This window comes from Scyliorhinus canicula, chromosome 9 (genome assembly GCF_902713615.1).
Source record: "Scyliorhinus canicula chromosome 9, sScyCan1.1, whole genome shotgun sequence".
Classification (NCBI taxonomy): domain Eukaryota; kingdom Metazoa; phylum Chordata; class Chondrichthyes; order Carcharhiniformes; family Scyliorhinidae; genus Scyliorhinus; species Scyliorhinus canicula.
Window position 1 is genome coordinate 134,484,916 of NC_052154.1, and position 26,590 is coordinate 134,511,505.

Sequence of the window (26,590 nt, forward strand, 5' to 3'; positions counted from 1 at the left end):
GAAAAAACTTTTTTATGCAACTAATTCAGGTCTGGAAAGCGCTGCCTGAAAGTGTCGTGGAGACAGCTTCAATCGAGGCATTCAAAAATACATGAGATGATTACTTGAATAGAAACAATGTGCAGGTGTACGGGGAAAAGGCAGGGGAATGGCATTAAGTCATGATGCTCGTTTGCAGAGCTGACGCAGACAGGATGGGCCAAAGTGCCGCCTCCTGCTCTGTAACAATTTTGTGATTCTGTCATTATTCCTATTTTCCATGCTTATAGATTCTACACCCTAATCTTTGCCAAGGTCCTTTTGCACCACTATCCTCATGTCAGGCTTTGCTGTCTGGGCTATTTCTCCTCCCTGTCCATTCTGTCTGTCTTTTCAAAATGTTGTGTACCCTGGAATACTTATATCTGACCATTGGTTATTTTGTAACCCTGTCTCTGTAATAGAAATGAGATCTAATCCATTTATCGATTTTTGCTGCTAGTTCATCCATCATATCCAAATTATTTGTGCATTCAGGTAAAGAGCCTTTTAAAAAATACTATTCTTTGTGCAGATCTTATTTGCTGATGCATAATTACTGGTACACTGTTGGTCCCTTCCTCTCCTATTCTGCTTGTCTGCATCTAAATCACCAATGTTCTATTACCTGGAGTTTTCTTTTTAGATTTCTAAAATCTCCTTTTACCTGACACCTCCCTCACCCACTTTTTAGTTTAAAGCCCCATCTGCAGCCCTGGTTACATGATTCACCAAGATACTGATCCCAGCCTGGTTTAAATGGCGCGCACTCCAGTGGAACATTCAAAATGCTGCTTCCCACACCACTTTTGAAGCCATGCATTTAATTCTCTACTCTGCTTGACCCTATGCCAAATGGTGTATGTCTGAGATCACAAAGAGAAGAGAAGCCTATGAGGTCCTGCGTTTTAATTTGGATCCTACCTCCTCAAATTCTCTCATCAGAACAACATTTTTATGGCTGGGCTGTCATGGAGTTTGGTTGACTCTAGAGGCCTTTAAAAATGGTAGGCAGGATTCGCATGTAGGATTCCTGCTCCCATTTCTGGAAGATCTCATTTATGCCACCAGGGGAAAGAGGTCAGGGTGTGAATCTCTTGGGCGGAAAGTCGAAACTCAGGAGGGCCATTTGAAATTGTTGCTAAGTTCAAACAGAGTCTCCGTTTTCACTGTTCCAATGGCTTGAACCTGCAGTGTGTTTACCACAATTTTATGTGAGAGCTGAAAACATTTTTGAAAGGTAGATATGGGTAGTTTAATCTTAATTATTTGAAGGTGATTTAAATCACCAAAATAATAAACTGCAGCTGCCAGTTAGAGTTTAAAAAGGAGACACCTGCTGTTGAAACATATTGATTAACAGGTCATCTGGTGTAGCTTACAAAAAATGCTAGCCATATTTTCTGTTATAGCTGCTGAGTCCATTATGAATGCTTGGCTGGGTTTCAACAGCTACAAAACCACTTAACACAGTAGGGTACTGAGTTCGCATTTTAATTGGAAGTTTTAGGAGGCTACTAAAGGATTTGGTGTCTTTATAAAAAATATATATTTATTAAGGTTGTACATTTTAACAAACCACAAAAAACCCCAAGAATGATACTGCACAGTAAGCAAAAAAAGCTCAATATGTATGAATACAGATGGGGGACAGGAGAACAACAGTATAATTAGCTCGATAAAATGTTTAGACATAACTTGATGCCACTATAAGCCCAACCAGAGAACAAAGGAGAAGCAGGATAAGGTCATGAAAACATGCTATAATAGTGCACACAGTGATTTCTTGCAATCACCACACAAGTTCAGGATAAAGTTTTCATGCCATGTCAGGTACGCATCAATATATATCTCCCTCAACTCCAACACCAGAGGCACGAATGACACACTGTAACCTCCTTTCCTCGGACACCAGACCCATCTGCACCCATCTTTAAAAAAGGAAATGTACAACAAAAAATACGTAGAAATCCAGTTCTAAAAGGGTGTTACATATATATTGCACAATGCAATATAACCTTAATATCAGCCCCAGCACAGAGCCAACATCATTCCATACATTTATACAGAGAGGACCAACAGCAACATGTTTGGATTATGATCAGTGCTGTCAACAACTCCCAAGTAAAACAAAAAGGAAGGAGACCTAGAACTACCAGGAGTGGAACGCAGGACCACACCATGGGTCGGTGTTTCCATGGCACATACCCATCACTCATTAATGAAGAAGAGAACAAGCTGCTCAAACAAGCAGGAAAGCATCCTGAGCATTGTGTGTGTGTGTGTGTGTGTGTGTGTGGGGGGGGGGGGGGGGGGCAACAATGTACAGGACCCAACTCAGGGGGGTGACTGGATACCAACCACAGCACCGGACCTAGCCTAGCCCTGTACTTTCTGACACACTGGAATCAGTATCTACTGCACCTCCAGCACACCCTAAAACCTATACCCCATCTGATCCTGCACACACCAACGACACCCAGGGCAACGTAGAACCCTCATTGACATGGCAAAAAAGATTACACCAGTTCCAGCTGGGTAAACCCCATCACTGGAAAAAGAATTGTCAAGACACTTGATGAATGAGTGTCCTGTGAGATGGGCCAAATAACTCCGTCCCCCTCCCCGGCCCCCGTACATAAGGGGACCCTCCTGTAGACCACTGGACCGGACCAGGATATAAAACAATATACTGCTCACTCACAGGAAGAAAGGAAGAAGAAAAAAACTCAGGTAAGACCAACCGAGCCAACCGAGGAATATTAGCCACTTGCCACACTGCACGCCAGAAGGATAGTCGACACTCAGAAAACCGCCATATAAGACCATTTCAAGGAAGGTGCCTAACTCCCCCATCAAACCTACTCCCCATACAAGGGAACGGTTCCAACAATGTAGTGGCATGGCAAACAGTCTCCCTCAACAAATCAGTCAAGGATTGCTCAAACCCACCTTGGCGTGCACTGCCACCCACTTCCTCCTATTCTTTAATAGCTGTCAAGAGAAAAGACCCCCAATAAAGCACTCCAACTTCCAAGGAAATGTCTGAAGGAACCCAGTCCTCCCAATGATACATAACCTTCCTGGGCTATCAAAAGAGACAAGCATAAATAATTAAATTCAAAATAACAAACACCAAAACAAAGACCTGATTAGGTTAGTTCTAGGTGGGGAGCTATCCTCAATCTCAGTGAGGACTAAATAACTCTCCACACCAACCAACCATTGTTCACCTATAACAAGATAAGGGGTGTCCAAAATGCACTCCCTTCCCATAACCACAAGGGTACATCACATAACAAAAAAAGGAGTAAAACTGTGCACAGGCTACATTTTGCTTCATCGACTCACTATAGTTTTTGCTAGAACAGAATGACAGGTGGCTCTCGCCCTCGTGCTTACACCTCCCTTTAGAGGAGAAAAGACAAGAACAAATAATCAACAACATAATCACAAGGGAGTAACATCCATGCATATTGAAGAACTGCAGGATAATACCATTCATGTTGCTTGAAAAGGCTAAAGCTATGGCAGGATCATTAAACATTGCTCTGGATCTCTTCAGGCTACCAACGAATGAAACACCTCCACTTCCACCATGCCCAAGTGATGCACAGCCTTTGTCCCAGCCAGGGAGATGACTCGACATGATTGCCCACTCTAAACTCTCACGACAAGCATAGAGAACAGGGCCAGTGGTCAGAGAGGACCCAACTGACTCCAGGGCTCGAAGATCAGATACACTGTGCTCCATCGATACGCCCAGCTTCCAGATCAAGATCGGAAACTTGCCTCCCACTGCTCGGCAGCGACCGGGCTCACAGAAACTCCTTGTCCGGCTCCTACCTCTTGAACCTGTCAGGATGGACAATGCACCATGCAGCAGGATCTCAATGAATCGAAGGCGGGCCCTTACAAGGGAAAGTGCTCTGTCGAATACAAGGATTTTCTCCCTCGCCTTGACCATTCTCCCAAGGATAGTTCACAGTTCCACCAAGTGAGCTCCAAACACCTACACCACAGAGCCGAGATCCTCATCTTGAACAGCATCCTCAATGGCATCCATCATTCCAAAGCACACAGCACCACATGGGCAAACGGCCACTTAACAGAAATACTGCCACTGCAAACTGGGCCCAACTCCAGACAACTCTGACTGCCATGGTCAAAGAGGATTCTCTATAATTTAATTCAGCTCCTCATCACAAAACTCCAATGATGGTGATCCAGAGACATAGTGCATGATATATATCCCAAACAAAAGACAAGTATGAAATGTGCATTGGGATAAAATAAAGGATTAAAAGACAAGCAGAGCCAGAGGTTGCAAAAACAAATCCATTCCCGCTCTCCCGATTAGTTGCCTATTATGTGGTTTGTGAATGGAAGTTTGTTTTTATACAGATTGATCACTTGACAGATTTGTTTTTTAAAAGAGTTTCTTAAATTAGAGATTTTTCAATATTAAGTGTGTAGTTAGAGCTCTGGAGGCTCAAATTATATTTTATACAACTGGGCTGAAGTTTCAATAAACAGATTGACTTTCTAACTAGCCCACCTTGGCACTCCCCCACCTCCATGAGTGCCTCTGGAGACAATGGACCTGACTCCAACCTGGAATGTAAATATGGCAGACCAGGACCCTTTTAAAGGAGAAAGGTTTGCTGAGTTGGGAAGACTCCTGATGCAAGCTTCCCACCTTGATGGCAAAAATCCAGCCCTTAGTAGTTCTTATGCCATTAGTTCCTACGTGGACCATGACAACTAGATCCTCCCCATCCCACTCCCATTCACTTTGGGTGTAGCAGTTAAACTTTCCAACACATTGACATTTTTTTAATAAAGGCCATCAGCAACAGCATTTTTTTCTCCAATAGAAATTTCAATTATGTCTATTTAATCCTTCTTAGACAGGTCACAATAAATCTAGGCTACACAACATGCATTTATTTTTTTGAAAAGCACTAAAGGTGGAAGTTATGCCTTCTAATGCAGTATTTTGATTTCAAATCTTTTTCCCTTAACTTTGTCAGCTCAACACTAGTAAGTTAGGATAGCATATCATCTGCACTTACCTTGTGAGAGATATAGTAGAAGGGATATGGGCACTAGCCTCTGAGGCAAGACTGCCATTTTCAGGAATTGGACCACCAGATGCATGCTGTAGCTGTCCAAAGCAAGATTAGTTAATTGAAGTACAACACTAATCATTTTTTTATTCTATTATAAATATTATAAACATGTTTTTTTGAAGTGCTGAGTTTAATTCAATCCCACACTGAAGTCGAGGAGTTAAGAATATACTCAGTGAGAATCTGAAACAGAAAGCACCAAAGAAGTACATTTTACTGAAGCATGTCACTATGAATTCAAGGGCAATATATTGCAACAAGGCATGTCCTGGCTCTAATAGGACTTCACATCCTCAATTCTTGAAATGAGACGTGCTTTGCATAAAGCAGAAGGGAATCAGACAAAGTAGGAAGCAGAAACACAGCACTGAGTAATGTAGTGACATTGCTGGACACCAGATAGTAATGTAATTGTCATTGTGTCTAACTCAGTAGAAACTCTTGCGTTCCCAGTTAGGAAATCTGAATTGCAGAAAAGGATTAATGAGGGAAAAATTATTATATCGGAATTAATTTGAAATTAGTTTTAAAAAACTTTAGTTATCCAATAAGTGCTGAAGGGATTGAACAATTTGTATCAATCTGTATTACAGACATAATCTGTTCATCTGAAGCTGCCAATTGTAAAAAGACACCTGAAGGTCACAAACCACCATGGGGCCAGTTTGCAGGTAGGAACTAGCCAGTTGTTAACTCTCAAGGTCTGTGTAACAATGTGGGACAGTCTACCATTTGCTCCCTCTCCAGGATGTCTGCCGATAATGACAGGGAGGGGTGATTGATAGCCATACACAAGATATCGGACAACTGATATAAATAATTGAAAGACAACATATATGTGCCTTTGTACTGCTTGGATAGCATGTGGACATTTGATGTGATTGGTTAATTATTCTCATATACCATGCATGATGTAAACCTAATCGATAGTTATGGTAACACATAGACAACTAGTAACAAGTAATTGGTATACACTAATTTCCTGTATCTTAATGAAGTATAACATTCCATACAGGGTGAGAAGCAGCGCTGTCTGGTGTAAGAGCTGCATGTGGCACCAACCCAGTTATAACTGTAATAAAGGCCTTGTCCAGAACTCCAAGAGTTTTTGTCTGGTCTCTTATGAGTGTGGAGATGATGTACACTACAGCCGAATAGCTGCACAATATCTCCCACTACAAGGATGTAGCATGATAATAGCTCCACAATGGCTAAGTTGGGACATATATGATAAGGGTAGGAAGCAACTCATAACAATATCCTACATTCAATCCCTGATTTGTGGTGAATTAACTGGTTTTAGTCAGGAGGCTGTACAAATGGTCAGAGAATCTGTCAGCTTGAGAGTGGAAAATATCGGCAAAGACTTAATGACTCCTATTGGAAGGTCAGCAACCACCTCACAATGAAAGCTCCTGCTTTAAAATTGTTTTCAAAATCTTTTTTGTTGCTTAATATAATTTTGTTGCAGAAATGGCCCAAATCTTGCTGGACTGGGGCATACAGTATTATTTAATCATTTTCTTGCAACTTACAGGTCAAACCCAAGTTGCTGGAAGTGCAGGCTGACAAAGATGTAACAATAATAATCTTTATTAATGTCACAAGTAGGCTTACATTAACACTGCAATGAAGTTACTGTGAAAAGCCCCTAGTCACCACACTCCGGTATCGGTTCGGTTACACAGAGGGAGAATTCAGAATGTCCAATTAACCTAACAAGCACGTCTTTTGGGACTTGTGGGAGGAAACCGGTGCACCTGGAAGAAACCCACGTAGACACGGGGAGAACGTGCAGACTCCGCACAGACAGTGGCCCAAGCCGGGAATCGAACCCAGGTCCCTGGTGCTGTGAAGCAATAGTGGTAACCAGTATGCTACTGTGCTGCCTACCAGAGTAATGGGACATCTGGGACTTTATCTCCTTAATTAATGAGTTTCAAGGATTGAAAATGAAGCAGAGGAATGACTGAGATGGGGATCAATTTCAGACACTTTCACAGTAGGTATAGAAATAAAGAGAAGGAAAGAAAGATTAGAAATATATGAGAAAATTCTGGAAAAGCTCAGCAGGTCAAGCAGCTTCTGTGGAGAGAAACAGCATTAAAGGGCGGGATTTAGTTCATGTGACAGGGTTGGAAACTCCTCATTGGTTGGAAACTGGTGATAACCCTGTAACCCTTCTCAATCAAGCACTGACTCGATGACCCGGTCGAGACCGAGCGGAAAATAAATAGATGTGTGTCATCCAGACTACTCTGCAAAAATCTTTGTTTTTAGATGGACCAGGCTGTCCCTGACTCATGATGTGGAGATGCTGGTGTTGGACTGGAGTGAGCACAGTAAGAAGTCTTAAAACACCAGGTTAAAGTCCAACATGTTTGTTTCAAACACTAGCTTTCGGAGCACTGCTCCTTCCTCAGGTGAATGGCATAACTCATAGCAGAGCTCCAGCCTGGTGATGGTATCTCTATCTCAGCCAGCTATGGACAATGCCAGTTATTTGTTCCTCCTAATACCCCAAGAGGTGTTAATGACCTAACTGCTTCCTGCTCACAAACAATGGGTTCCAATCAGGGGCCTTGTTAGTTACCCAAAACCATGTTGTCACATGTTGACCAGGACTTGAGAAGTCTAAATTCCTTTAATTAATAAGCTGTTGCAAGTTATTGTCAGTCAATGGTGGATCTCCGAAGGAAACAGCAACTCTAGGCAACAGCTTTCGCTGTCTACCATTTTGCCTTGCCATCGAATGGGTAGCAACAGAAATAGCTCTGTCCAGGTACAATTGCCTGGCTCTCATTGATATATAAACTACTAGAACATTGGAACTGGTGTCTTCAAGCCTAATTCAACTCTGCATGCCATCTCCCCCATGGAAGTCTCACTTCTGGAATGACTGATTACCCTGCAACAATCAAGCTCTCAACTGAAAAAACATTACATCAGACTTTTTTTTTTACCCCGCGGGGCCGTGATATAAGGCAGCAAATCGTCCGCATAGAGAGAGACCCTGTATTCCATCCCCACCCCTCCTCCCCCCCTCACTATACCCCTCCAGGTATTCGCTGCTCTCAGAGCTATTGCTAAGGGTTCTATGGCCATGGCAAACAGTAATGGGGAGAGCGGGCATCCCTGCCTTATCCCCCGACAAAGACTAAAGTATTCTGACCGAACTTGGTTAGTTCTTACATTTGCCACCGGGGCCTGGTACAATAGCCTGACCCATTCCACAAATCCCTGCCCAAACCCAAACCTGCCTAAAATATCCCATAGATTCTTCCACTCCACTCGGTCAAAAGCTTTCTCCGCATCCATGGCAACTACCACCTCAGCCTCACACCCCTCCACTGGTATCATAATTACATTAAGAAGCCGTCTTATGTTGGATGTCAGGTGCCTGCCCTTTACAAATCTCGTCTGATCGTCTCCAATTATCTCCGGGACACAATCCTCTATTCGAGTGGCCAGGATCTTTGCCAATAATTTGGCATCTACATTCAAGATGGAGATTGGCCTGGACGATCCACAGCTCTCCGGATCCTTGACATGCTTCAGGATGAGAGAAATTGATGCCTGTGATAATGTCGGGGGGAGTACTCGCAGCTCCTTGGACTCGTTGAAAGCCTTAACCAGGAGAGGCCCCAGTAACCCAGACAACTTCTTATAAAATTCCACTGGGAACCCATCAGGTCCCGGGCATTACCCGATTGCATTGCCCCCTGTCCATCTATCACCTCCCCAAACCCAATTGGGCCTTCCAGGGCCTCCACCAGCTCCTCATTTACCTTCGGGAACTCTAGCCTCCCCAGGAATTGATTTATGCCCTCCTCCCCAACCGGGGGTTCCGACTTGTACAGCTGGCTATAAAATTTCCGGAACACTTCATTCACCCCTCCCGGGTCCGTCACCGTCTTCCCTCTCAAATCCTTTATTTTCCCTATTTGTCTCGTCGCCTCCTGTTTCCTCAGCTGATGCTGCAGCATCCTGCTAGCTTTCTCCCCATATTCATATATTGCCCCCTTTACCCTCCTCAGCTGACCCTCCACCTTTCCTGTGGAAAGGAGCCCAAACTCCATTTGAAGTCTCTGACACTCCTTCAAGAGCTCCTCATTTGGAGACTCCAAGGGCGCGATTCTCCGACCCCACGTCGGGTGGGAGAATCGTGGGAGTGCCGGGCGAATTACACCATGCAGCCCTGGCACCCGCACGCGATTCTCCCACACCCCCCAAAGCGTCATGTTTTGCGACAGGCCGCTCGGAGAATCGCCGCTCCGGTCGAGCCCACCGATCGTCGGGCCGTGTCTCTGAAAGACGCACTCTTTTCCCTCCGCCGCCCCGCAAGATCACTCTGACATGTCTTGCGGGGCAGCGGAGGGGAAGACGGCAACCGCGCATGCGCAATTTAGGCGCCACACGCCGCGTCATTCAGGCGGTGCCGCTTTGACGCAAGCGTCAAGGCCCGGCGCCCGAGATTGACGTGCCTCCGCTCCTAGCCCCCTGGGGGTGGGAGAATAGGGGGTGAGGAGCGGCCTCCGACGCCACTGCCATTCCCACTTACCACAATGAATCTGCTTCCCGGGTCTACCTCTATCCCCCCAACCTTGACTGTCACCCTTTTATTAATCAGGATAGCCACCCCCCCTTGTTTTGAAGTCCAGTCCTGAATGAAGCACTTCCAGACCCATCCCTTCTTTAATCTAATTTGGTCTCCCAGCTTCAAGTGTGTCTTCTATAACATAGCCACGTCCGCTTTTAACTGTCTCAGGTGTGTGAATACACAAGCTCTATTAACCGGCCCGTTCAGTCCACATACATTCCATGTAACCAGTCTGGTCGGGGGGGGCTTGTGCCCCCATCCCCTGTCAGTCAACCCTGACCTTTCCTAGGCCAGCTCCTAGCCCGTGTTCCGCACCTCACTTGATCCGCCCCTCGGCAGCGACCGCCATCTCCAGCCTCCTAACTGTCCCTTACCCATCAGCAGTACCCTCCACACCCCCACTTTGGCTTTCCTCAGCTCTCCCCCCACTTTGCTATCATGAACCAGCTATCCAGCTAGCTCAACATCTCCCACCCTCTGGTGTCAAAAAACCTGCCAACTGCCAGATTTTATCACACCTAGCAATAACACAAGCACTCAACACAGTAACAACAATCCCAAAAAGCAAACAAACCATCCCCCAAAGTGCAGGGAATGAGGCAAACCCCTCCCCCTTTAACCGATTCTTATCAGTCCCCAGCACCTTCAAACAGAATCAAACACAAAAGAAGAAGCTTCAAGCAGCTTAAGCAAAATTATGCATGCAAAAATCAACCATCTTTCTTGCAGAAACTAAAACACCCCATCGCATCTTAAAAGCTCTTCCTTCTGTAATCCAGTACATAAAGCAATAAATCAAAATTAAATTACACAAGAAGAGAGGAAAGAAAAAAAACAAAACACCAAAACCCTTTTCTTCCTGAACATCGCAACTTAACTCAAAGAATTAAAAGATCAAAATTTTAAACAAAACAATGCAAAACACAGAACTATTTTTCTCACCTCCCTGCCACCCTGTCCCTTCCCTCAAACTCAGACCACCACAGTTTGAGTTTAAAAGTTGTTAAACCAGATTTTCAGATTCTACTCCTCCCCCTTTGACTGATTCTTATCAGTCACATCACCTTCAAAGAGAATCAAACACAATAGAAGCTTCAAGCAGCTTAAGCAAAATTATGCATGCAAGAATCAACCATCTTTCTAACAGAGATTAACACACCCCCTTGCAACTTTAAAGTTCTTTCCTCTGTGATACAGTACACAAAGCAATAAATCAAACTAAAATTACACAAGGAGAGAAAAGAAAAAAGAGAAAAAAAAAATTTTTTTTCAAAAAGAAAACACCAAACCCCTTTTCTTCCCAAACATCGCAACTTAATTCAGGATTAAAAGACTGAAATTTTAAACAAGACGAAGCAAAACACAGAACCATTTTTCTCTCCTCCCCGCCCTCCATCCCTTCCCCCAAACTCAGCCCACAACAGTTAGAATTTAAAAGTCCTGAAGCCAGATTATTGTCTTTCATTAAAGTAGCCACTTCTTCCGGAGAATTAAAGTACAGCACCCGGTTCTCGTAGGTCACCCAAAGACGCACCGGGTATGACAGTCTGAATTTAATGTCTTTCTCAAACAGGATGTGGAGATGCCGGCGTTGGACTGGGGTGAACTTTCTCAAACAGGGCCACCTTAACTTTATTGAAACTTGCTCTCCACTTTGCGAGTTCTGGTCCCCAGTCTTGGTACACCCGAATCTCTGATTCTTCCCACATGTACCGTTTTGTCTGCCTGGCCCACTTCATTATATGCTCCTTGTCGAGGAATCGATGTAGCCTCACGACCATGGCCCTCAGGGGCTCACAAACCTGGGGCTTATGTACGAGCACCCTATGTGCCCGGTCCACCTCCAGCGGCTTGTCAAACACATCGGCCCCGACCATCTCCTGCAACATTTTCCCCACATACACTCCTGCATCTGATCACTCCTTTCCCTCTGGCAGCCCGACGATTCGGATATTTTGCCTGCGAGACCGGTTCTCCAAGTCTTCTACTTTATCTAGCTGTCTTTCAGTACGCTAATTTCCAAAGCCATTGCAGTGGACTCCTCCTCTCGTTCAGTCGCCAGCTCCTGCAACGTTAGAATCTCCTGTCCCAGGGTCGTCATTTTCTCCTCCACCTGGTCAACCACCTCCTTTATCAAGGCTATCATCAGGGTTACGTCTCTGTACACCCCTTGCAATGCCAGGCGAACTTCTCATCCAGGTACTCGACCCATTGCTCCATCGACCAGCGAGCTGGCATGGACACGCTTTGTCTCGTTACCATTGAGCTCGATGACCTCTGATTCTTGCTTTCACTCATCTTTTGGTTTCTCCTTTATCAGCTCTTATTTGGACATGATTCCATAAATTGAGGGCCACCTGCTCTTCCTCTGGCTTTGATCAACTTATGTTGAGAAATTTTCTGAAAAATCCGGCTTAAACACCATTAAAAAAAAACACTAAGGGCGAGAGCTGCTGAATGTGCGACCGTTTACTCCATGGCCGCCACCGGAATTAATTTCATCAGGCTTTTGATACTGTACTCTGGACACATGTAAATCCTGCACTTGTATTTTTACTGTGGCCCTGAACCCTCTTCCTTTCTCTTAACCGCGCTTTACTGTGCAAGAAGTGCAAAAGGGCCGGATGTTGTGAAACCCCTCTCCTCATTGTGTGTGTGTGTGTATATATCAGCACTATTTAAATTTACAAACCTCCTGTCCATAGCACTGACCAGCTTCGGGCTTCTCAATCAGGGCTCATCGAGTGAAAATCCAGCCCAGGAGAGTTGCCAGCTGATCAGAGACCAGTATGTCTCCATTGCCAGCCATTACCACTGGGAGTTGTGAGTGCTGCCATTATGTCTTGAGGCCTTCACCAGGGTCTATCGTTGGATCCTTGGACAGGGTGAGTGGAGCAGGATGGGGTTGCGAGGAAAGGGTCCCAGGCTAGGGTGAGAGAGGGAGGTTGAAAGCAGTAGGGGGTGGCTTTTAGTGCCCGGGCATTGATTATCTGTCAATGAGGAATCCTCTAATAGGCCAATGGAAAACTCGACAGTTTGCTTACCAGCTTTTTGCTGGCATGGGAGACCCGTGTGAGTCACATTAAATCCTTGACCTGCCATTACGTCTCGATGGGCTTAGGGATAATTTGCTTTGAGTGTCTCATTTAAGAACTTCATTGATTACTCTCCGTCCCCCTGTCCCCCATACCCCCACTAAATTTGGGTCAGCTCTCCTGCCACCAGAAATCGCATGTGGCCCCCCCTTGCCATCATGCTTGCTCCAGTGGGTTCCATGAAATTCAGCTCAAGATTTCAGGTCAATGACCTTTTATCAGAAATTCTGAGGAACGATTATTGACCTGAAATGTTAACTCTGTTTCTCTCCGGAGATGGTGCCTGATCTACTGAGTAAAGTTGCGCAGTCTCAGATGATCATAGGTTGCTATCCCCTTTGAGGGGGAGAGCTGATTGGTGGTGATTCAACCTGAGGATCACCACACCTCAGGCGAGGAGTGAGGTTGAGAAGACGGGGACTTCATGAATAACCTCAGCCAGTATGGGAATTGAAAATGAAATGAAAATTGCTTATTGTCACGAGTAGGCTTCAATGAAGTTACTGTGAAAAGCCCCTAGTCGCCACATTCCGGCGCCTGTCCGGGGAGGCTGGTACGGGAATCGAACCGTGCTGCTGGCCTGCTTGGTCTGCTTTAAAAGCCAGCGATTTAGCCTGGTGAGCTAAACCAGCCCCTTGAACCCACACTGTTGACCTCGCTCTGCATCACGAAACAGCTGTCCAGCAAACTGAGCTAAATTGGTCGAGATTTCTATCTCTTCTGTTTATAATTCATATTTTCAACACATGCAGTATTTTGCTTTGGTAGAAAGAAGGATTATATTGAGAGAAAAAGTTGGAAAAGGCAAAAAAAAGGCATTTAAAATTTTAATATTTTACTATCTTTATGATGAATTTACTGCATGCAGGATTGAGACTCATTGGTTTGAGTGGTACCCTTACTTAGCCAGAGAGTTTGATTGGCCTGCACGAATCGCACATTTTGGTAAGTCCCAGATCTAACATTCTCTGGAGAGTTTAATTTCAGTTTGATATGTAAAACCGACAAGTTCTTAAAAATAACAGGGAGGTTGAGGTTGAGCAGCGGTTTGTGTGAGACTAATCAGCCTGCACGTTCTGCCGATTCACAACTCCTGGAATTTCTCTTTGCCAGAACTTGTTGGCCGCTGTGTGCATCATTAACACCATGGGCGGGATTCTCCGGGAATTGGCGGGGCGGGCAGAATGGGCACAGTGGAGTGGCGGGAACGACTCTGGCGTCGGGCGCCCCAAAGATGCGGAATCCTCCGCACCTTCAGGGGCTAAGACAGCGCTGGAGTGGTTTGCAGCCCGCCGGCCGGCGTGGAAGGCTTTTGGCGCCGTGCCAGCCGGGGCCGAAGGGACTCTGCCGGCTGGCGCAGGTCCACGCATGCGTGGGAGCATCAGCGTCTACTGACGTCAGCCCCACGCATGCGCAGGGGGATTCACCTTCGTGCCGGCCATGATGGAGGCTTACATGGTCGGCGTGTAGGAATAGAGTGCCCCCACGGCACAGGCCCGCCCACGGATCGGTGGGCCCCGACCACGGGCCAGGCCACCGTGGGGACACCTTCCGGGACAAGAGCCCCGCGCCCCCCCGAGGACCCCGGAGGCCGGCCACAGAGCTGGGTCTCAGCGGTAGGGACCTACCTTGATTTACGTCAGCGGGATCCGGCAAAAACAGGTGGGAACTTGGCCCATCGCGGGCCAGAGAATCGCCGGGGGGGGGGGGGGGGGGGGAGGCCGCCAACCAGCGCGGTGCGATTCCTGCCCCGGCCAAATCTCCGGCAAGGGAGAATTAGGCAGCCGGCGGGGGCGGGATTCACACTGCCCCTCCCCAGTGATTTTATGACCCAGGCCGGTGGGGGGGGGGGGGGGGGGGGGGGGTGTTGGAGAATCACACCTCATGTGTCATGAACTTGTTGCTATGTTTCCAACAAGATTCAGGCCATCAGAAATCCAGGTAAACAACAATATTTTCTGTCCTTTCTTAAAGGTATTATTTTTGTTCACAGCAGTCATTGTTGATATGTGAATTTAAACAGTGAATGGTAGATTTTGAAATTTGTTATGTTCCATTCATATTGCAAATAGGCCGTACACTAATCAGATAAATGAAAATTGGTTATGGTAGATTTCTATCCTTTTAGCCCCTCAACCAATTTTATTTTGTTCACTCATGGGATGCAAGAATTGCTCAGTAAGGCCAACAATCACTGCTATCCAAATTGTCCTTGAGGAAGAAGTGGTAAGCAGCTGCTTACAATGCTGCACACTGTGTGGTGTAGGTATACCTGCATTACAGTTACGTAGGGTTGAATATTGTATTCATGGTGGATGTGCCTGCCAGTTTGCAGTTAATGTTTAGTTTTCTGTGCAAATTCCCAGTTTAGGGGCGAGATTCTATGGCCTTCCCCACGGTGTAGTTCTTGGCGGTGGGAGGGAGCCCCTTGTTGGCCAGGGGTAGGTTTTTCTGGTCCCGCCGCTGTCAATGGAATTTCTCATTGAATCCACCCTATGCCACCGGGAAATCCATCAGTATGAACAGCCAAAACATCTCACCCTACATAGGCACAGTGTTCTTTCAAATTTGCCACAAAGTTTTTTGAAGATTGTGATGATGTCAGGCACTTTGATTTACAAAGCAGTGAAGAGAAAGAGCTTGTAGGATACCATATTTGGAGCTAATTTCGAAGAAAGAAGCACTGACTATAGTTGCACTGCATGACTTGCATTGTAATTTACTGTTTAAATGGCCCGGAATTTGCAGTCAGGAAAAGAAATGTTACTTGCTGTTGACATCCAAGAAAACTGTCCACAGAGATCATGACATCTCAAGATCTCTGTGAAAGGGGTTTCTTTTTCTCCTGGTGTCACTTTGAGTCTTTTAAGGGGATCATAAGGTGACCAGCAACAACAGGGTAAGCATCCAAACACATTGAAGAATTCTCACAGCAAACCAGGAAGCAAAGTGCACTCAAACTTTCATTTAAAGTTTTACAGACAGCTAAATAAATGATTGGGACATACACATGGGATTAAGGTAGAGGCTGAAATGTCATAAACAAACCATTCTTTAAAAAAGAATTAAATCAGCAGTAGTTAATTTAGTTTGCTATTAGAAATCCAGTTGCATCTCTATCAACAAGGTGTAACTTTCAAGAGTTCACAAACGAGACTAAATAAAAGGGCACACTTTGGTCAGCTAAGTGGTTTCTATTTGATTGCAGTCTGGGTTGCGTCTCAACAGAGTGCCCTGTCGGGAAGCATAGAATCATAGAACATAGAACAGTACAGCACAGAACAGGCCCTTCGGCCCTCGATGTTGTGCCGAGCAATGATCACCCTACCTAATCCCACGTAACCCGTATACCCGTAACCCAACAATCCCCCCATTAACCTTACACTACAGGCAATTTAGCATGGCCAATCCACCTAACCCGCACATCTTTGGACTGTGGGAGGAAACCGGAGCACCCGGAGGAAACCCACGCACACACGGGGAGGACGTGCAGACTCCACACAGACAGTGACCCAGCCGGGAATCGAACCTGGGACCCTGGAGCTGTGAAGCATTGATGCTAACCACCATGCTACCGTGAGGCCCTCACTGACAGCAACATCTTGATTTCCACATTTATTTGAGAATATGCAGACACCAGTTGTTTGTCAGCTTCAAAGAAGCAATAACACCAAATTCTCACGGTTTGACCATCATTGCTGCAACAAAATCGGGACCAAATTATTGACGATTAAAAATTAATTGGACATATCGCAGTTTATTTTCATTACTTTAATGCATCACATCTGGACACTGAAACCAACCCTGCTTACCTGTGTTAAATATTCTGTAGGACCTACAAAGTATCCCAAATTGCCATGATTCAGTGCTGGATCCTTTGCAGAGCCAGCTGTTAGACTGGGGAGGATGGGCCTGATTGATGGAAAGGAAATTGGAGATGTGGAGAAAAAGGCTGGGCCATTTTTAGTGCAGAATGTATTTCCAGAAAAGATCAGTTGAAACATCAAGGAGAATGATAGTTTATTTCATCTTTACAATATTCATTGGCATAGTTTGATGCACATTACATCATGACACCTGAGTGTTTGAAAAACCAAGAAAGTCTGCTAAACACCTCTTAATATAAGAAAACTGTGCTCCATTTATTAAAAACTCAGTTAATTCAGAACACTTCAACACATATAGCCTCTAATGGACATTAAATCACCAAATAATGCCAGGTGTTTGGTTTATATATGTTTATATTTATCACTTTTAACTTAAAAATTGAGAACGTTTAAAGTAAATCAAATTAATCTTGGTGGGTTTTGGTTGGGCTACTGAATATAACAGAAAACGGTTCCAATATACCAAGTAGCTACAAATACTGTGTCTATGATGGCAAAACATAGCCATTAGTGAGTGACTTTGGTCAGAGATCCAGAGTATACAGATAGAAATTGAACAGGCATCAAAAAGATTTTACAAAGTTCATGGAAGTATCATCTGTGTGTAGCCACCGAAGTTGGCCATTCCCTCAATACAAAATGGAGGAACGCAAAGCTTGCAGGTTAAAATGGACAATGTTTGCAGCACAAGCAGGCTGCACCAAGCCAATGTGTATTCTGTCTGCTAAGAGAGCAGACAGCACCGAAACGAACATTCCGCATACTAATGAGGCAATCTCCGGGATAGTTAACATAGCAATGGAATGATCCCAGGGACAATGGACACAAATAGAGAAGTGATTGCAACAGTGTGTGGGAAACCAGACACCCCGGCACCAGTGGGGTTCGAAAACAAAGCACCTGAAGGCCCGCCCAGTAGCCGAGAGATAGCCTCAGTATTGGGCGGGGGGGGATTCAAACAAATTGATTGGGAAGAGACCCAATCGATTCCGAGCAGGTAAAGGGTCCGCCCAAAAGGGCGCAAAGCCCTAGGACCTATAAAAGACAGGTCCCACACTTAGTTAATTCTTCTTAACCAGCCCTCCTCTCTGGACCAGCATCTCGACCAGCTTTTACCAAAGAAGACCTTGACCGAGAGAGGAGAGGTTTGGGACAGCAGCCGCCAGCAAGTAAGTGTCTCACAACGATCGCTACCAGAGATAGACACTCATGACCCCTTTTTAACCCGTACCAACCTGAAGTCTGCAGACCAGAGCAGAGCAAGAGGCCTTTCCCCTGATCCAACAGTTCTCTTTGTGATAAGTATTGGTTTATTTAGTGGTAGGAATAGTTTAATCATCTTAGCGTGTGCATGGGTAGTATTATAATTGTATTATAATAAACTCAGTTGTTTGAACTTACTAATTGGTGTATGGTTTATTGCTTTGAACTTGACCTTGAAACTTGTGGCGGTATCTTAACGATACCTGGCGACTCCAGAGCTAAGTAACGAAACAGAGCCTAATTGAGTGTTAAGCACACTCACCCAGAACGAGCAACATGTGCAATAGCACTGTTCAGAATTAATTATTGTAAACTGTGAGCTTTGTTATCCCAGATCACATTTGATTACTATTGGGCATGGATAAATTTCACATATTTGGGCATTTAACCTTTGTTGTTCATCTCTCAGCAGAGATTAAAAATGTTGCTATTGAATTCCATGACTGATCGGAGACCAGTGATTGGTTAATATGAAGTCCAGGCTGCAAAGTTCAAGCTGTGCTAAACTTCCAACTGCACTGTTCATTAGGACAGAGCTCTCCTTAGAACATAGAACAGTACAGCACAGAACAGGCCCTTCGGCCCTCGATGTTGTGCCGAACAATGATCACCCTACTTAAACCCACGTAACCCGTATACCCATTACCCAACAATCCCCCCATTAACATTACACTACGGGCAATTTAGCATGGCCAATCCACCTAACCCGCACATCTTTGGACTGTGGGAGGAAACCGGAGCACCCGGAGGAAACCCACGCACACACGGGGAGGACGTGCAGACTCCACACAGACAGTGACCCAGCCGAGAATCGAACCTGGGACCCTGGAGCTGTGATGCTAACCACCATGCTACCGTGAGGCCCGCCAAATTGACCTTGTACAAGGTCAATTGCATTTTCAGGTTTCACTTCACTGGCTATTTTTCACTGTTTGTGGAAATTGAGCAGAACATTAAAACGAGGTGTATTGGATGGACTACTCGTTTTTTAAACATTAGGATTTACATGCATACAACTACAACCCAAACAATGCTAGATCGACTCTTAGAAAGGTTTTTTGCATTGCTTGGCTTTCTTGAGTTCCAAATGTCTACCAAATAAGCGTTAGGATCCTGAAGAGAGCCCAACTATTTATAGTTTGTGAAATTGTGAAGAAATGTTACTGCACCACAGGAGTGATAAGACTGACCCAAAGGTATCTTTTATGTTCAAACAAACTTTAATTTAAACACTGAATTAACCACATTAACAACAGAGAAAGTCCACAGTTATAACAGTTCTCAAGTAGAAGAAAAATTTGAACTCCCTAAATTTTCCTCTAGATTCCAATTAAACAAACCAACATAGTTCAAATACCACTCATGAATAAAGTTAACAACTAGGTGTTTACTTGCTTTTCTCTGTGCAGAACCTTTGGAGAGAGAACCTTTCAGGACCAAAAGTGAAATGCCTGTTCAGATGTGAATTCTAGGAACAACTAACTTTTCAGACAGACCTCCTCCCCTTAATCACATCATCTGTACCCAAATCAGAAGTTAAACCCATTTAGCCAGGACCAACCACAATACCCCTTATAAATTATCTACATCCCAGTTGTCCATAGAATCCCTCCAGTGTAGAAGGAGGCCATTTGGTCCAGTGAGATTAAACAAACTCCCCAAAAGAGCACCCTTGGCCAACTCTCGCACCCTATTTCCCACTGAACCTGCACATCTTTGGACTCTTAAGGGGCAATTTATCATGGCCAATCCACCGAACCTAAACAGTGTGGGAGTATTACGATCCCAGACCAGACCCTAACAGTGGCTAGGATACTGGACTGAAATCCCAATATTTTATTTTCATTTTGTAATACTGTGAGGAAATGATACTTCACACCAGGAGTGACTGCATGAACAAATAGTGTTGTGGTATTTTAAAACAAAGCTTTATTACTAACACAGTATTAAAATGTTTAATGTCACACCAAAAATAGCTTACAATTACCCTTTGAACAATACTACTCAACACAGTGGATACAATACCCTTACTTGGTATCTTTATTCCTATTTATACAACAGGAAAATAGACCATCACAGCTCTCAATCCACCCTAAGTACCAATGGCACAGATGAATACTTGCTTTACAGAGTTATTATTTGAGAAAGAGATCTCTTGATACTGTTTTACAGACCAGGTCTGACTCCGGTCTGAACCCCTGCAGAAACTCTGGGTGTCTTCAAAAGCTGTTTTAAATTGGCTTATTTCAGCTTCCCCTTGTTCTCATACATGTCTGCACTGCTTCAAATAGTTAATGTGCTTTAACTAAGTTAGAGTGAGAGCAGGACTGTTTTCCTGGGCACACCTTTAGCCAGATCAAATTGAAAAACCCAACAATGACATCATCTTACCAGCTGAAACTAATGTACTCCCCAGGGGATCCCCTTAATCAAAACAAAAGTTCATTAGCCCAAGCTTTTATGATTAATTGCACCTCAGGTTGGTAAAAGCTTTGTGGTCTTGTAAACCAAGGTTCTATTAAAAACATGACTGCAGCAGTCAACACACACCAACCCATGTTTTAATCCTTACTTCGCCAAACACTTATCGTCTAATATATCTAATCCAATACTAATCACAGGAAGAATACCAAAGCACCTGGAGGAAACCCATGCAGACATGGGGAGAATCTGCAAATTCCACACAGTTACCCAAGGCCAGAATCTATCCGGGGTCTCCAGTGCTGTGAGGCAGCAGTGCTAACCACTGTTCCACCGTTAGCAGAATATTTCACCTGAAAAATCAATGATTACCTCACTTTCACAACCCTTCAATCACAACTTTAGCAAACATACTGTCTGTAAGCATCTTAACCTAGGTTTTAATAACATTATTGCAAAAAAAATAAACTATGACAATATCATTCATTCATCACACCTTCTCCTTAAAAAAATTAACTATCAATATAAAAAGATGGTTTAATTTTCCAAAGTCATTCCAACTTTAAATACTGCTTATTACTAAACACTACTATTACAGTATAAGATACATATTTTGTCTTATCCACGCATGCAAATTTAAACATCAGGACAGTCTATTTCAGTCTTTTTTCCCCCAACTTTAAACATTCAAGGGCAGCACGGTAGCCTAGTGGTTAGCACAACCGCCTCACGGCGCTGAGGTCCCAGGTTCGATCCCGGCTCTGGGTCACTGTCTGTGTGGAGTTTGCACATTCTCCCCGTGTCTGCGTGGGTTTCGCCCCCACAACCCAAAATGTGCAGAGTAGGTGGATTGGCAACGCTAAATTGCCCCTTAATTGGAAAAAATAATTGGGTAATCTAAATTTTAAAAAAAACTTTAAACATTCCATTCTTCTCACATCTCAAAATTGTGAAAGAGCATCTGCAATTATGTTTTCTCTTCCTGCTAAATGTATAATTTTCAAGTTAAATAGTTGCAGCAATAACCTCATCCAAACAGTCTTGCATTACAATGTATAAAAATATCTAGAAGCTTCAATGGGTTATAGTCAGTATAAACAATTGTCTCTGATGAATTGTTAGCAAAATAAATGCCAAAATGTTGCAATGCCAATACCAAACTCAACATTTCCTTTTTGACAGTCAATTACCTATTTTGATGAACATTTAGTTTACTGGAAAAATAATCAACATGTCTTTTCAGACATTTGCCATCTTCTTGTGGACAGCACCAATGCCCACATCACTGGCCACCTTAAATTGCTTGTCATGATTCAGTGTTGCCAAAACTGGTGCTGTGGTTAGCATGGTTTTCAGATTATCAAATGCCTCCTGACATTCTGACGTCCAATAAAATTTACTGTTCTTTTTTCAGAAGTTCAATCAGTGGAGCAATCACACTGCTAAAACTTGGCACGAATTTTCTGTAGAAACCACTCCTGCCCAGAAATCTCATAACTTCTCTTCTCATTGATGGTATTGGCAACTCCCCAATAAGTTTCATTTTCAAGTTCTGCGGGGCCATTAGGCCACGTCCAATAGTATGGCCTAACAATGTGACTGGGGCTTTCACAAACTCACTTTTAGTCACATTTACCAACCACCAAGCCAACCTCTTGCAATCGATCGACCAAATGTTCCAAATGCTCGTTCTACATTTGAATGAACACCACCAAATAATCATTGTACACTGCACAATTCTTTAGTCCAGAAATGACATTATTGGTTAGTCTTTGGAATGTTGCTAGAAAATTCTTCATTCCAAATGGCACAACTTTAAACTGCTACAGACCATTTGGCATTACAAAAGCCAAAACTTCCTTTGCCTTTTCTGCTAAAGGTACTTTCAGTAAGTCAGGTTTAGTCAGTAAAATATGTCATGTGAATGTCACTTTAAGAAATGTTTGTTTTCTTAAGTAGCTGCAGTGATGTCATTCTCTGCTTTTTACTTTCGCTTTGAGCTGGGAGCTATTTTGGCTCTGTGTTTAGTTTCGTTTTCAGTTGGAGAGCTGTATTTAAAGCAAGCAGATGTGTATTGATCTCTCTCTCTGCAATATAAAGAATGTCTCCAGATCACTTGATGATTTCAAAGTAATACCTGTTTCTGTAAGGAATGCAAACCTACTGTCTTTGTTAAAAGGGTTTTTTGACTCATGGATGTTGTTTGGAAAGTTATTAAGGGTTATCTACAGAGAACTGTATGTTTTTGAGGGGTTATCAGTGTTGGTAGTTGGTAAGATGTTTACTGTGGGTTTATAAAATGTTAATTGGATTCGTAGAATAAACATTGTTTGTGTTTAAAAATACTTTCAGTTCTCTGTTGCATCACACCTGTAAAGTGGGCCCTTGTGCTCCCTATAACCAAAATCTATTAAAAGTTGTGGCTCACGTGAACTCCATGATATACTTTGGTATTCTCTAAACCCTGGCCCATAATAAATTAAATTTGCTTGTCCCACATTTCTACTGCAGTCATCCAAATGAGGAATAGGATACGAATCAGACTTTGTTACTGCATTGACTTTCCTATATTCCACACACAATCATTGCATCTGGTTTTGGTACTATCAAAATAGATGAGCTCCAATCATTGCAACTCACTTCAATGTCATTATTCTGAAGCATGCTTTCAATCTCCTTTTGAACCTGTGCCAACTTTGGTGGACTCTGTTTATATGGATGTTGCTTGATTGGAACAGAACTTTCTACATCTACATCATGTATAATCAATCACCTTTATACTTCCTAATTTGTTCCCACATATAGCTCTATGTAACTGTAATTACTCTTTCAGGTCACTCTGATTTTTCTCTCGAAGGTAACTCAGTAATTTATCCAAATTTGTTATTAGTTCCTCACAATCCAGTCTAATTTGCGGAATGTCACATTTAGAATCCTCTGGATTTATCTCTTCTTCCTGAGTTATAACTGTTAATACATCCTCCTTTTTCCTTCCTTACAAAATAGCTTTTGAGCATATTAGCATGACACATTGAGTTTTCCTTCCATCTGGCATTGTTATCAAATAATTGACCTCACTCAATTTCCATTCAATTTGAAAAGGCCCACTAAATATTGTTCTTAATGGTTCACCTACCACTGGTAATAACAATAATATTTTCTCCCCACTAACCAATCTATGAGTTTTTGCTTTCTTATCTGTCTTTTTTATTACATGTTGTGACAATTTGAAATGCTTTCTAGCCAACTCACAAGCGCTATTTAATCTCTCCCTAAAGTTTGATACACAACCCAGCAATGTAGTCCCAGTATGCTGCCCGACCAATTCCTTCTTAATCAGTATAAGTGGAAGGATGTAGATGGGCTAGTTAGATGGGCCGAACAGTAACAAATGGAATTCAATCCTGAAATGTGTCAGGTAATGCATTTTGGAAAGGCAAGAGAATATACAATGACTGGTCAGACCTCCTAGGAAGTATAAAGGATCAGAGGGACCTTGATATGCATGTCAGCAGGATAGGTAGATAAGGTGATTAAGAAAGCATATGCGATACTTGCAGCAAGGAATTATAAAAGAGTAGGAACATTTGACAGTAGAACATATGAAGCATTTTGAAAAACAATAATGAACAAAAATCGCAAATAGAAACAAAAGGGTGTGATTTGGTGGCAATTACCGAGACATGGTTACAAGGAGACCAGGTCTGGGAGTTGAATATCCTAGGATACTCAGTATTTTGGAAAGATAGATTGAAAGGAAAAGGACCTCCTCACCGCACAGGAAGTTCAGCCAACGCTATACACCAGATATATCAATGACATTTTTTTCCTTTGGACCCATGGCGAAGAATCACTGAAACGACTACACAATGACATCAATAATTTCCATCCATCATCAGACTCACCATGACTACTCTCCAGAATCGGTTGCATTCTTGGAAACACGCATCTCCATCAAGGACGGCCACCTCAGCACTTCGCTTTACCGCAAGCCCCCAGATAACCTCACAATGCTACACTTCTCCAGCTTCCACCCTAAAAACATTAAAGAAGCCATCTCCTATGGACAAGCCCTCCGTATACACAGGATCTGCTCAGACGAGGAGGAACATAACAGACATCTGCAGATGCTGAAAGACGCCCTCGTAAGAACGGGATATGGTGCTTGACTCATCGATCAACAGTTCCAATGCGCCACAGCAAAAATCTGCAGCAACCTCCTCAGAAGACAAACACAGCACATTCTCCCTGTGTTTCCGTGGGTTTCACCCCCACAACCCAAAGATGTGCAGGGTAGGTGGATTGAACATGCTAAATTGCCCCTTAATTGGAAAAAAATTAATTGGGTACTCTAAATTTATATTTAAAAAAAAGAAGACAAACACAGGACACAACCAACAGAGTACCCTTCATCGTCCAGTACTTCCCCGGAGCAGAGAAACTACAACATCTTCAACACATCAATGATGACGACGAACATCTTGCAACCGCGCAACCTCAAACAGACCATTGTTTGCAGAAAACTACCCAATCTTCAGGGGAACAGCGACCACAGCACCACACAACACTGCCATGGCAACCTCTGCAAAACGTGCCAGATCATCGACATGGGTACTACCATTACTTGTGAGAACACCACCCGACAGATACGCGGTACATATTCGTGTGACTCAGCCAATGTTGTCTACCTCATACGCTGCAGGAAAGGATGTCCCGAGGCATGGGACATTGGCGAGACCATGCAGACACTGCAACAACGGATGAACAAACATCGCGCGACAATCACCAGGCAGGAATGTTCCCTTCCAGACAGGGAATACGTCAGCAGTCAAGGGCATTCAGCCTCTGATCTTCGGGTAAGCATTCTCCAAGGTGGCCTTCAGAACGCGTGACAACGCAGAATCGCCGAGCAGAAACTGATAGCCTGATAGCCAAGTTCCGCATGCATTAGTGCAACCTCAACCGGGACCTTGGATTCATGTCTCATTACATTCACCCCCCCCCCCCCCCCCCCCCCCCCCCCCCCGCACCAGCGAGCAGGCTACTCTGGCTTTGATATTGTTTAATGAGGAGGGATTAATTGATGACCTCATATTTAAGGATTCGTTAGCGAATAGTGATCAAAGTATGATAGAATTCAAAATTCAGTTTGGAGGCAAGAAAGTGGAGATCCACACTTGTGTTCTGAAATTAAACAAGGGTAATTACATAGGCATGGGGACAGATATGGCCTGAATAGACTGGACAGGAAGGCTCAAAAGTAGGACAGCAGATATTCCAGAGAGAAAGAAGGATGTTAAGGGGGATAAAAAAAAAATCATCCATGGCTAAGCAAGGAGGTTAAGGACAATATAAAGACAAAACTAAGGTATACCATGTTGCAAAGGGCAGTGGCAGGCTGGAAGATTAGAAAACTTGCAAACATAAACAAAGAGTTACTAAAAAGTAATTTTTTAAAAAGCTAAGGTAAATTCGGAAAGAAAGCTAATGTAAAATACCTAAAAGGGTAACAAAAGCTTTGAGAAGAGAATCGCTAAAATGAATGTTGGTCTCTTGGAAGATCACAGAATTTACAATGCAGAAGGAGCCCATTCGGCCCATCGGGTCTGCACCAGCCCTTGGAAAGAACACCCTACTCAAGCCCACACTCACCTTATCCCCGTAACCCAGTAACCCCACCCAAACTCACCTTTTTGGCCAATAAGGGCAATTTAGCATGGCTAATCCACCTAACCTGCAGATTTTTGGACTGTGGAAGGAAACCGGAGCACCCAGAGGAAACCCACACACACACGGGGAGTAAGTGCAAACTCCGCAGACAGTGACCCAAGCCGGGAATCAAATCTGGGACCCTGGAGCTGTGAAGCAACTGTGCTAACCATTGTGCTACCGTGCCCTGCTTAATTAAGATGAAACCAGAGAGTTAATAGTGGGGAACACAGAAATGGCGGTAATGCTAAATCAATATTTTGCCTCAGTTTTCACAGTGGAGGACACAAGTACCATCCCAAAGGAATAGGCAATTCAAAGGTAAGAGAAAGGGAGGAACTTCAAAATCTTGAAAAAGACCTGACGCCTGCTTTCAAACATCCTCTGAACCGGCTGTACGCACATTTGCACCTCTTCAGGTGCAACCATAGTTTATTTTGTCACTTTAGTAAACTCCAGTGATGT

General features: G+C 43.8%; 1 protein-coding gene across 6 annotated transcripts in view; it reads right to left on the reverse strand.

Moving 5' to 3' along the window:
* Positions 1 to 26,590, reverse strand: part of tesmin (testis expressed metallothionein like protein) — a 270,445-nt gene that overhangs the window by 45,326 nt on the left and 198,529 nt on the right. For 5 of the 6 annotated variants that reach the window (XM_038807670.1, XM_038807673.1, XM_038807672.1 and 2 more), the window contains one exon: positions 5,094 to 5,185. In XM_038807670.1, coding sequence (XP_038663598.1) covers positions 5,094 to 5,185 — 92 coding nt within the window. The remainder of the gene's footprint in view (positions 1 to 5,093; positions 5,186 to 26,590) is intronic. The other variant, XM_038807671.1, reaches the window with a different exon arrangement.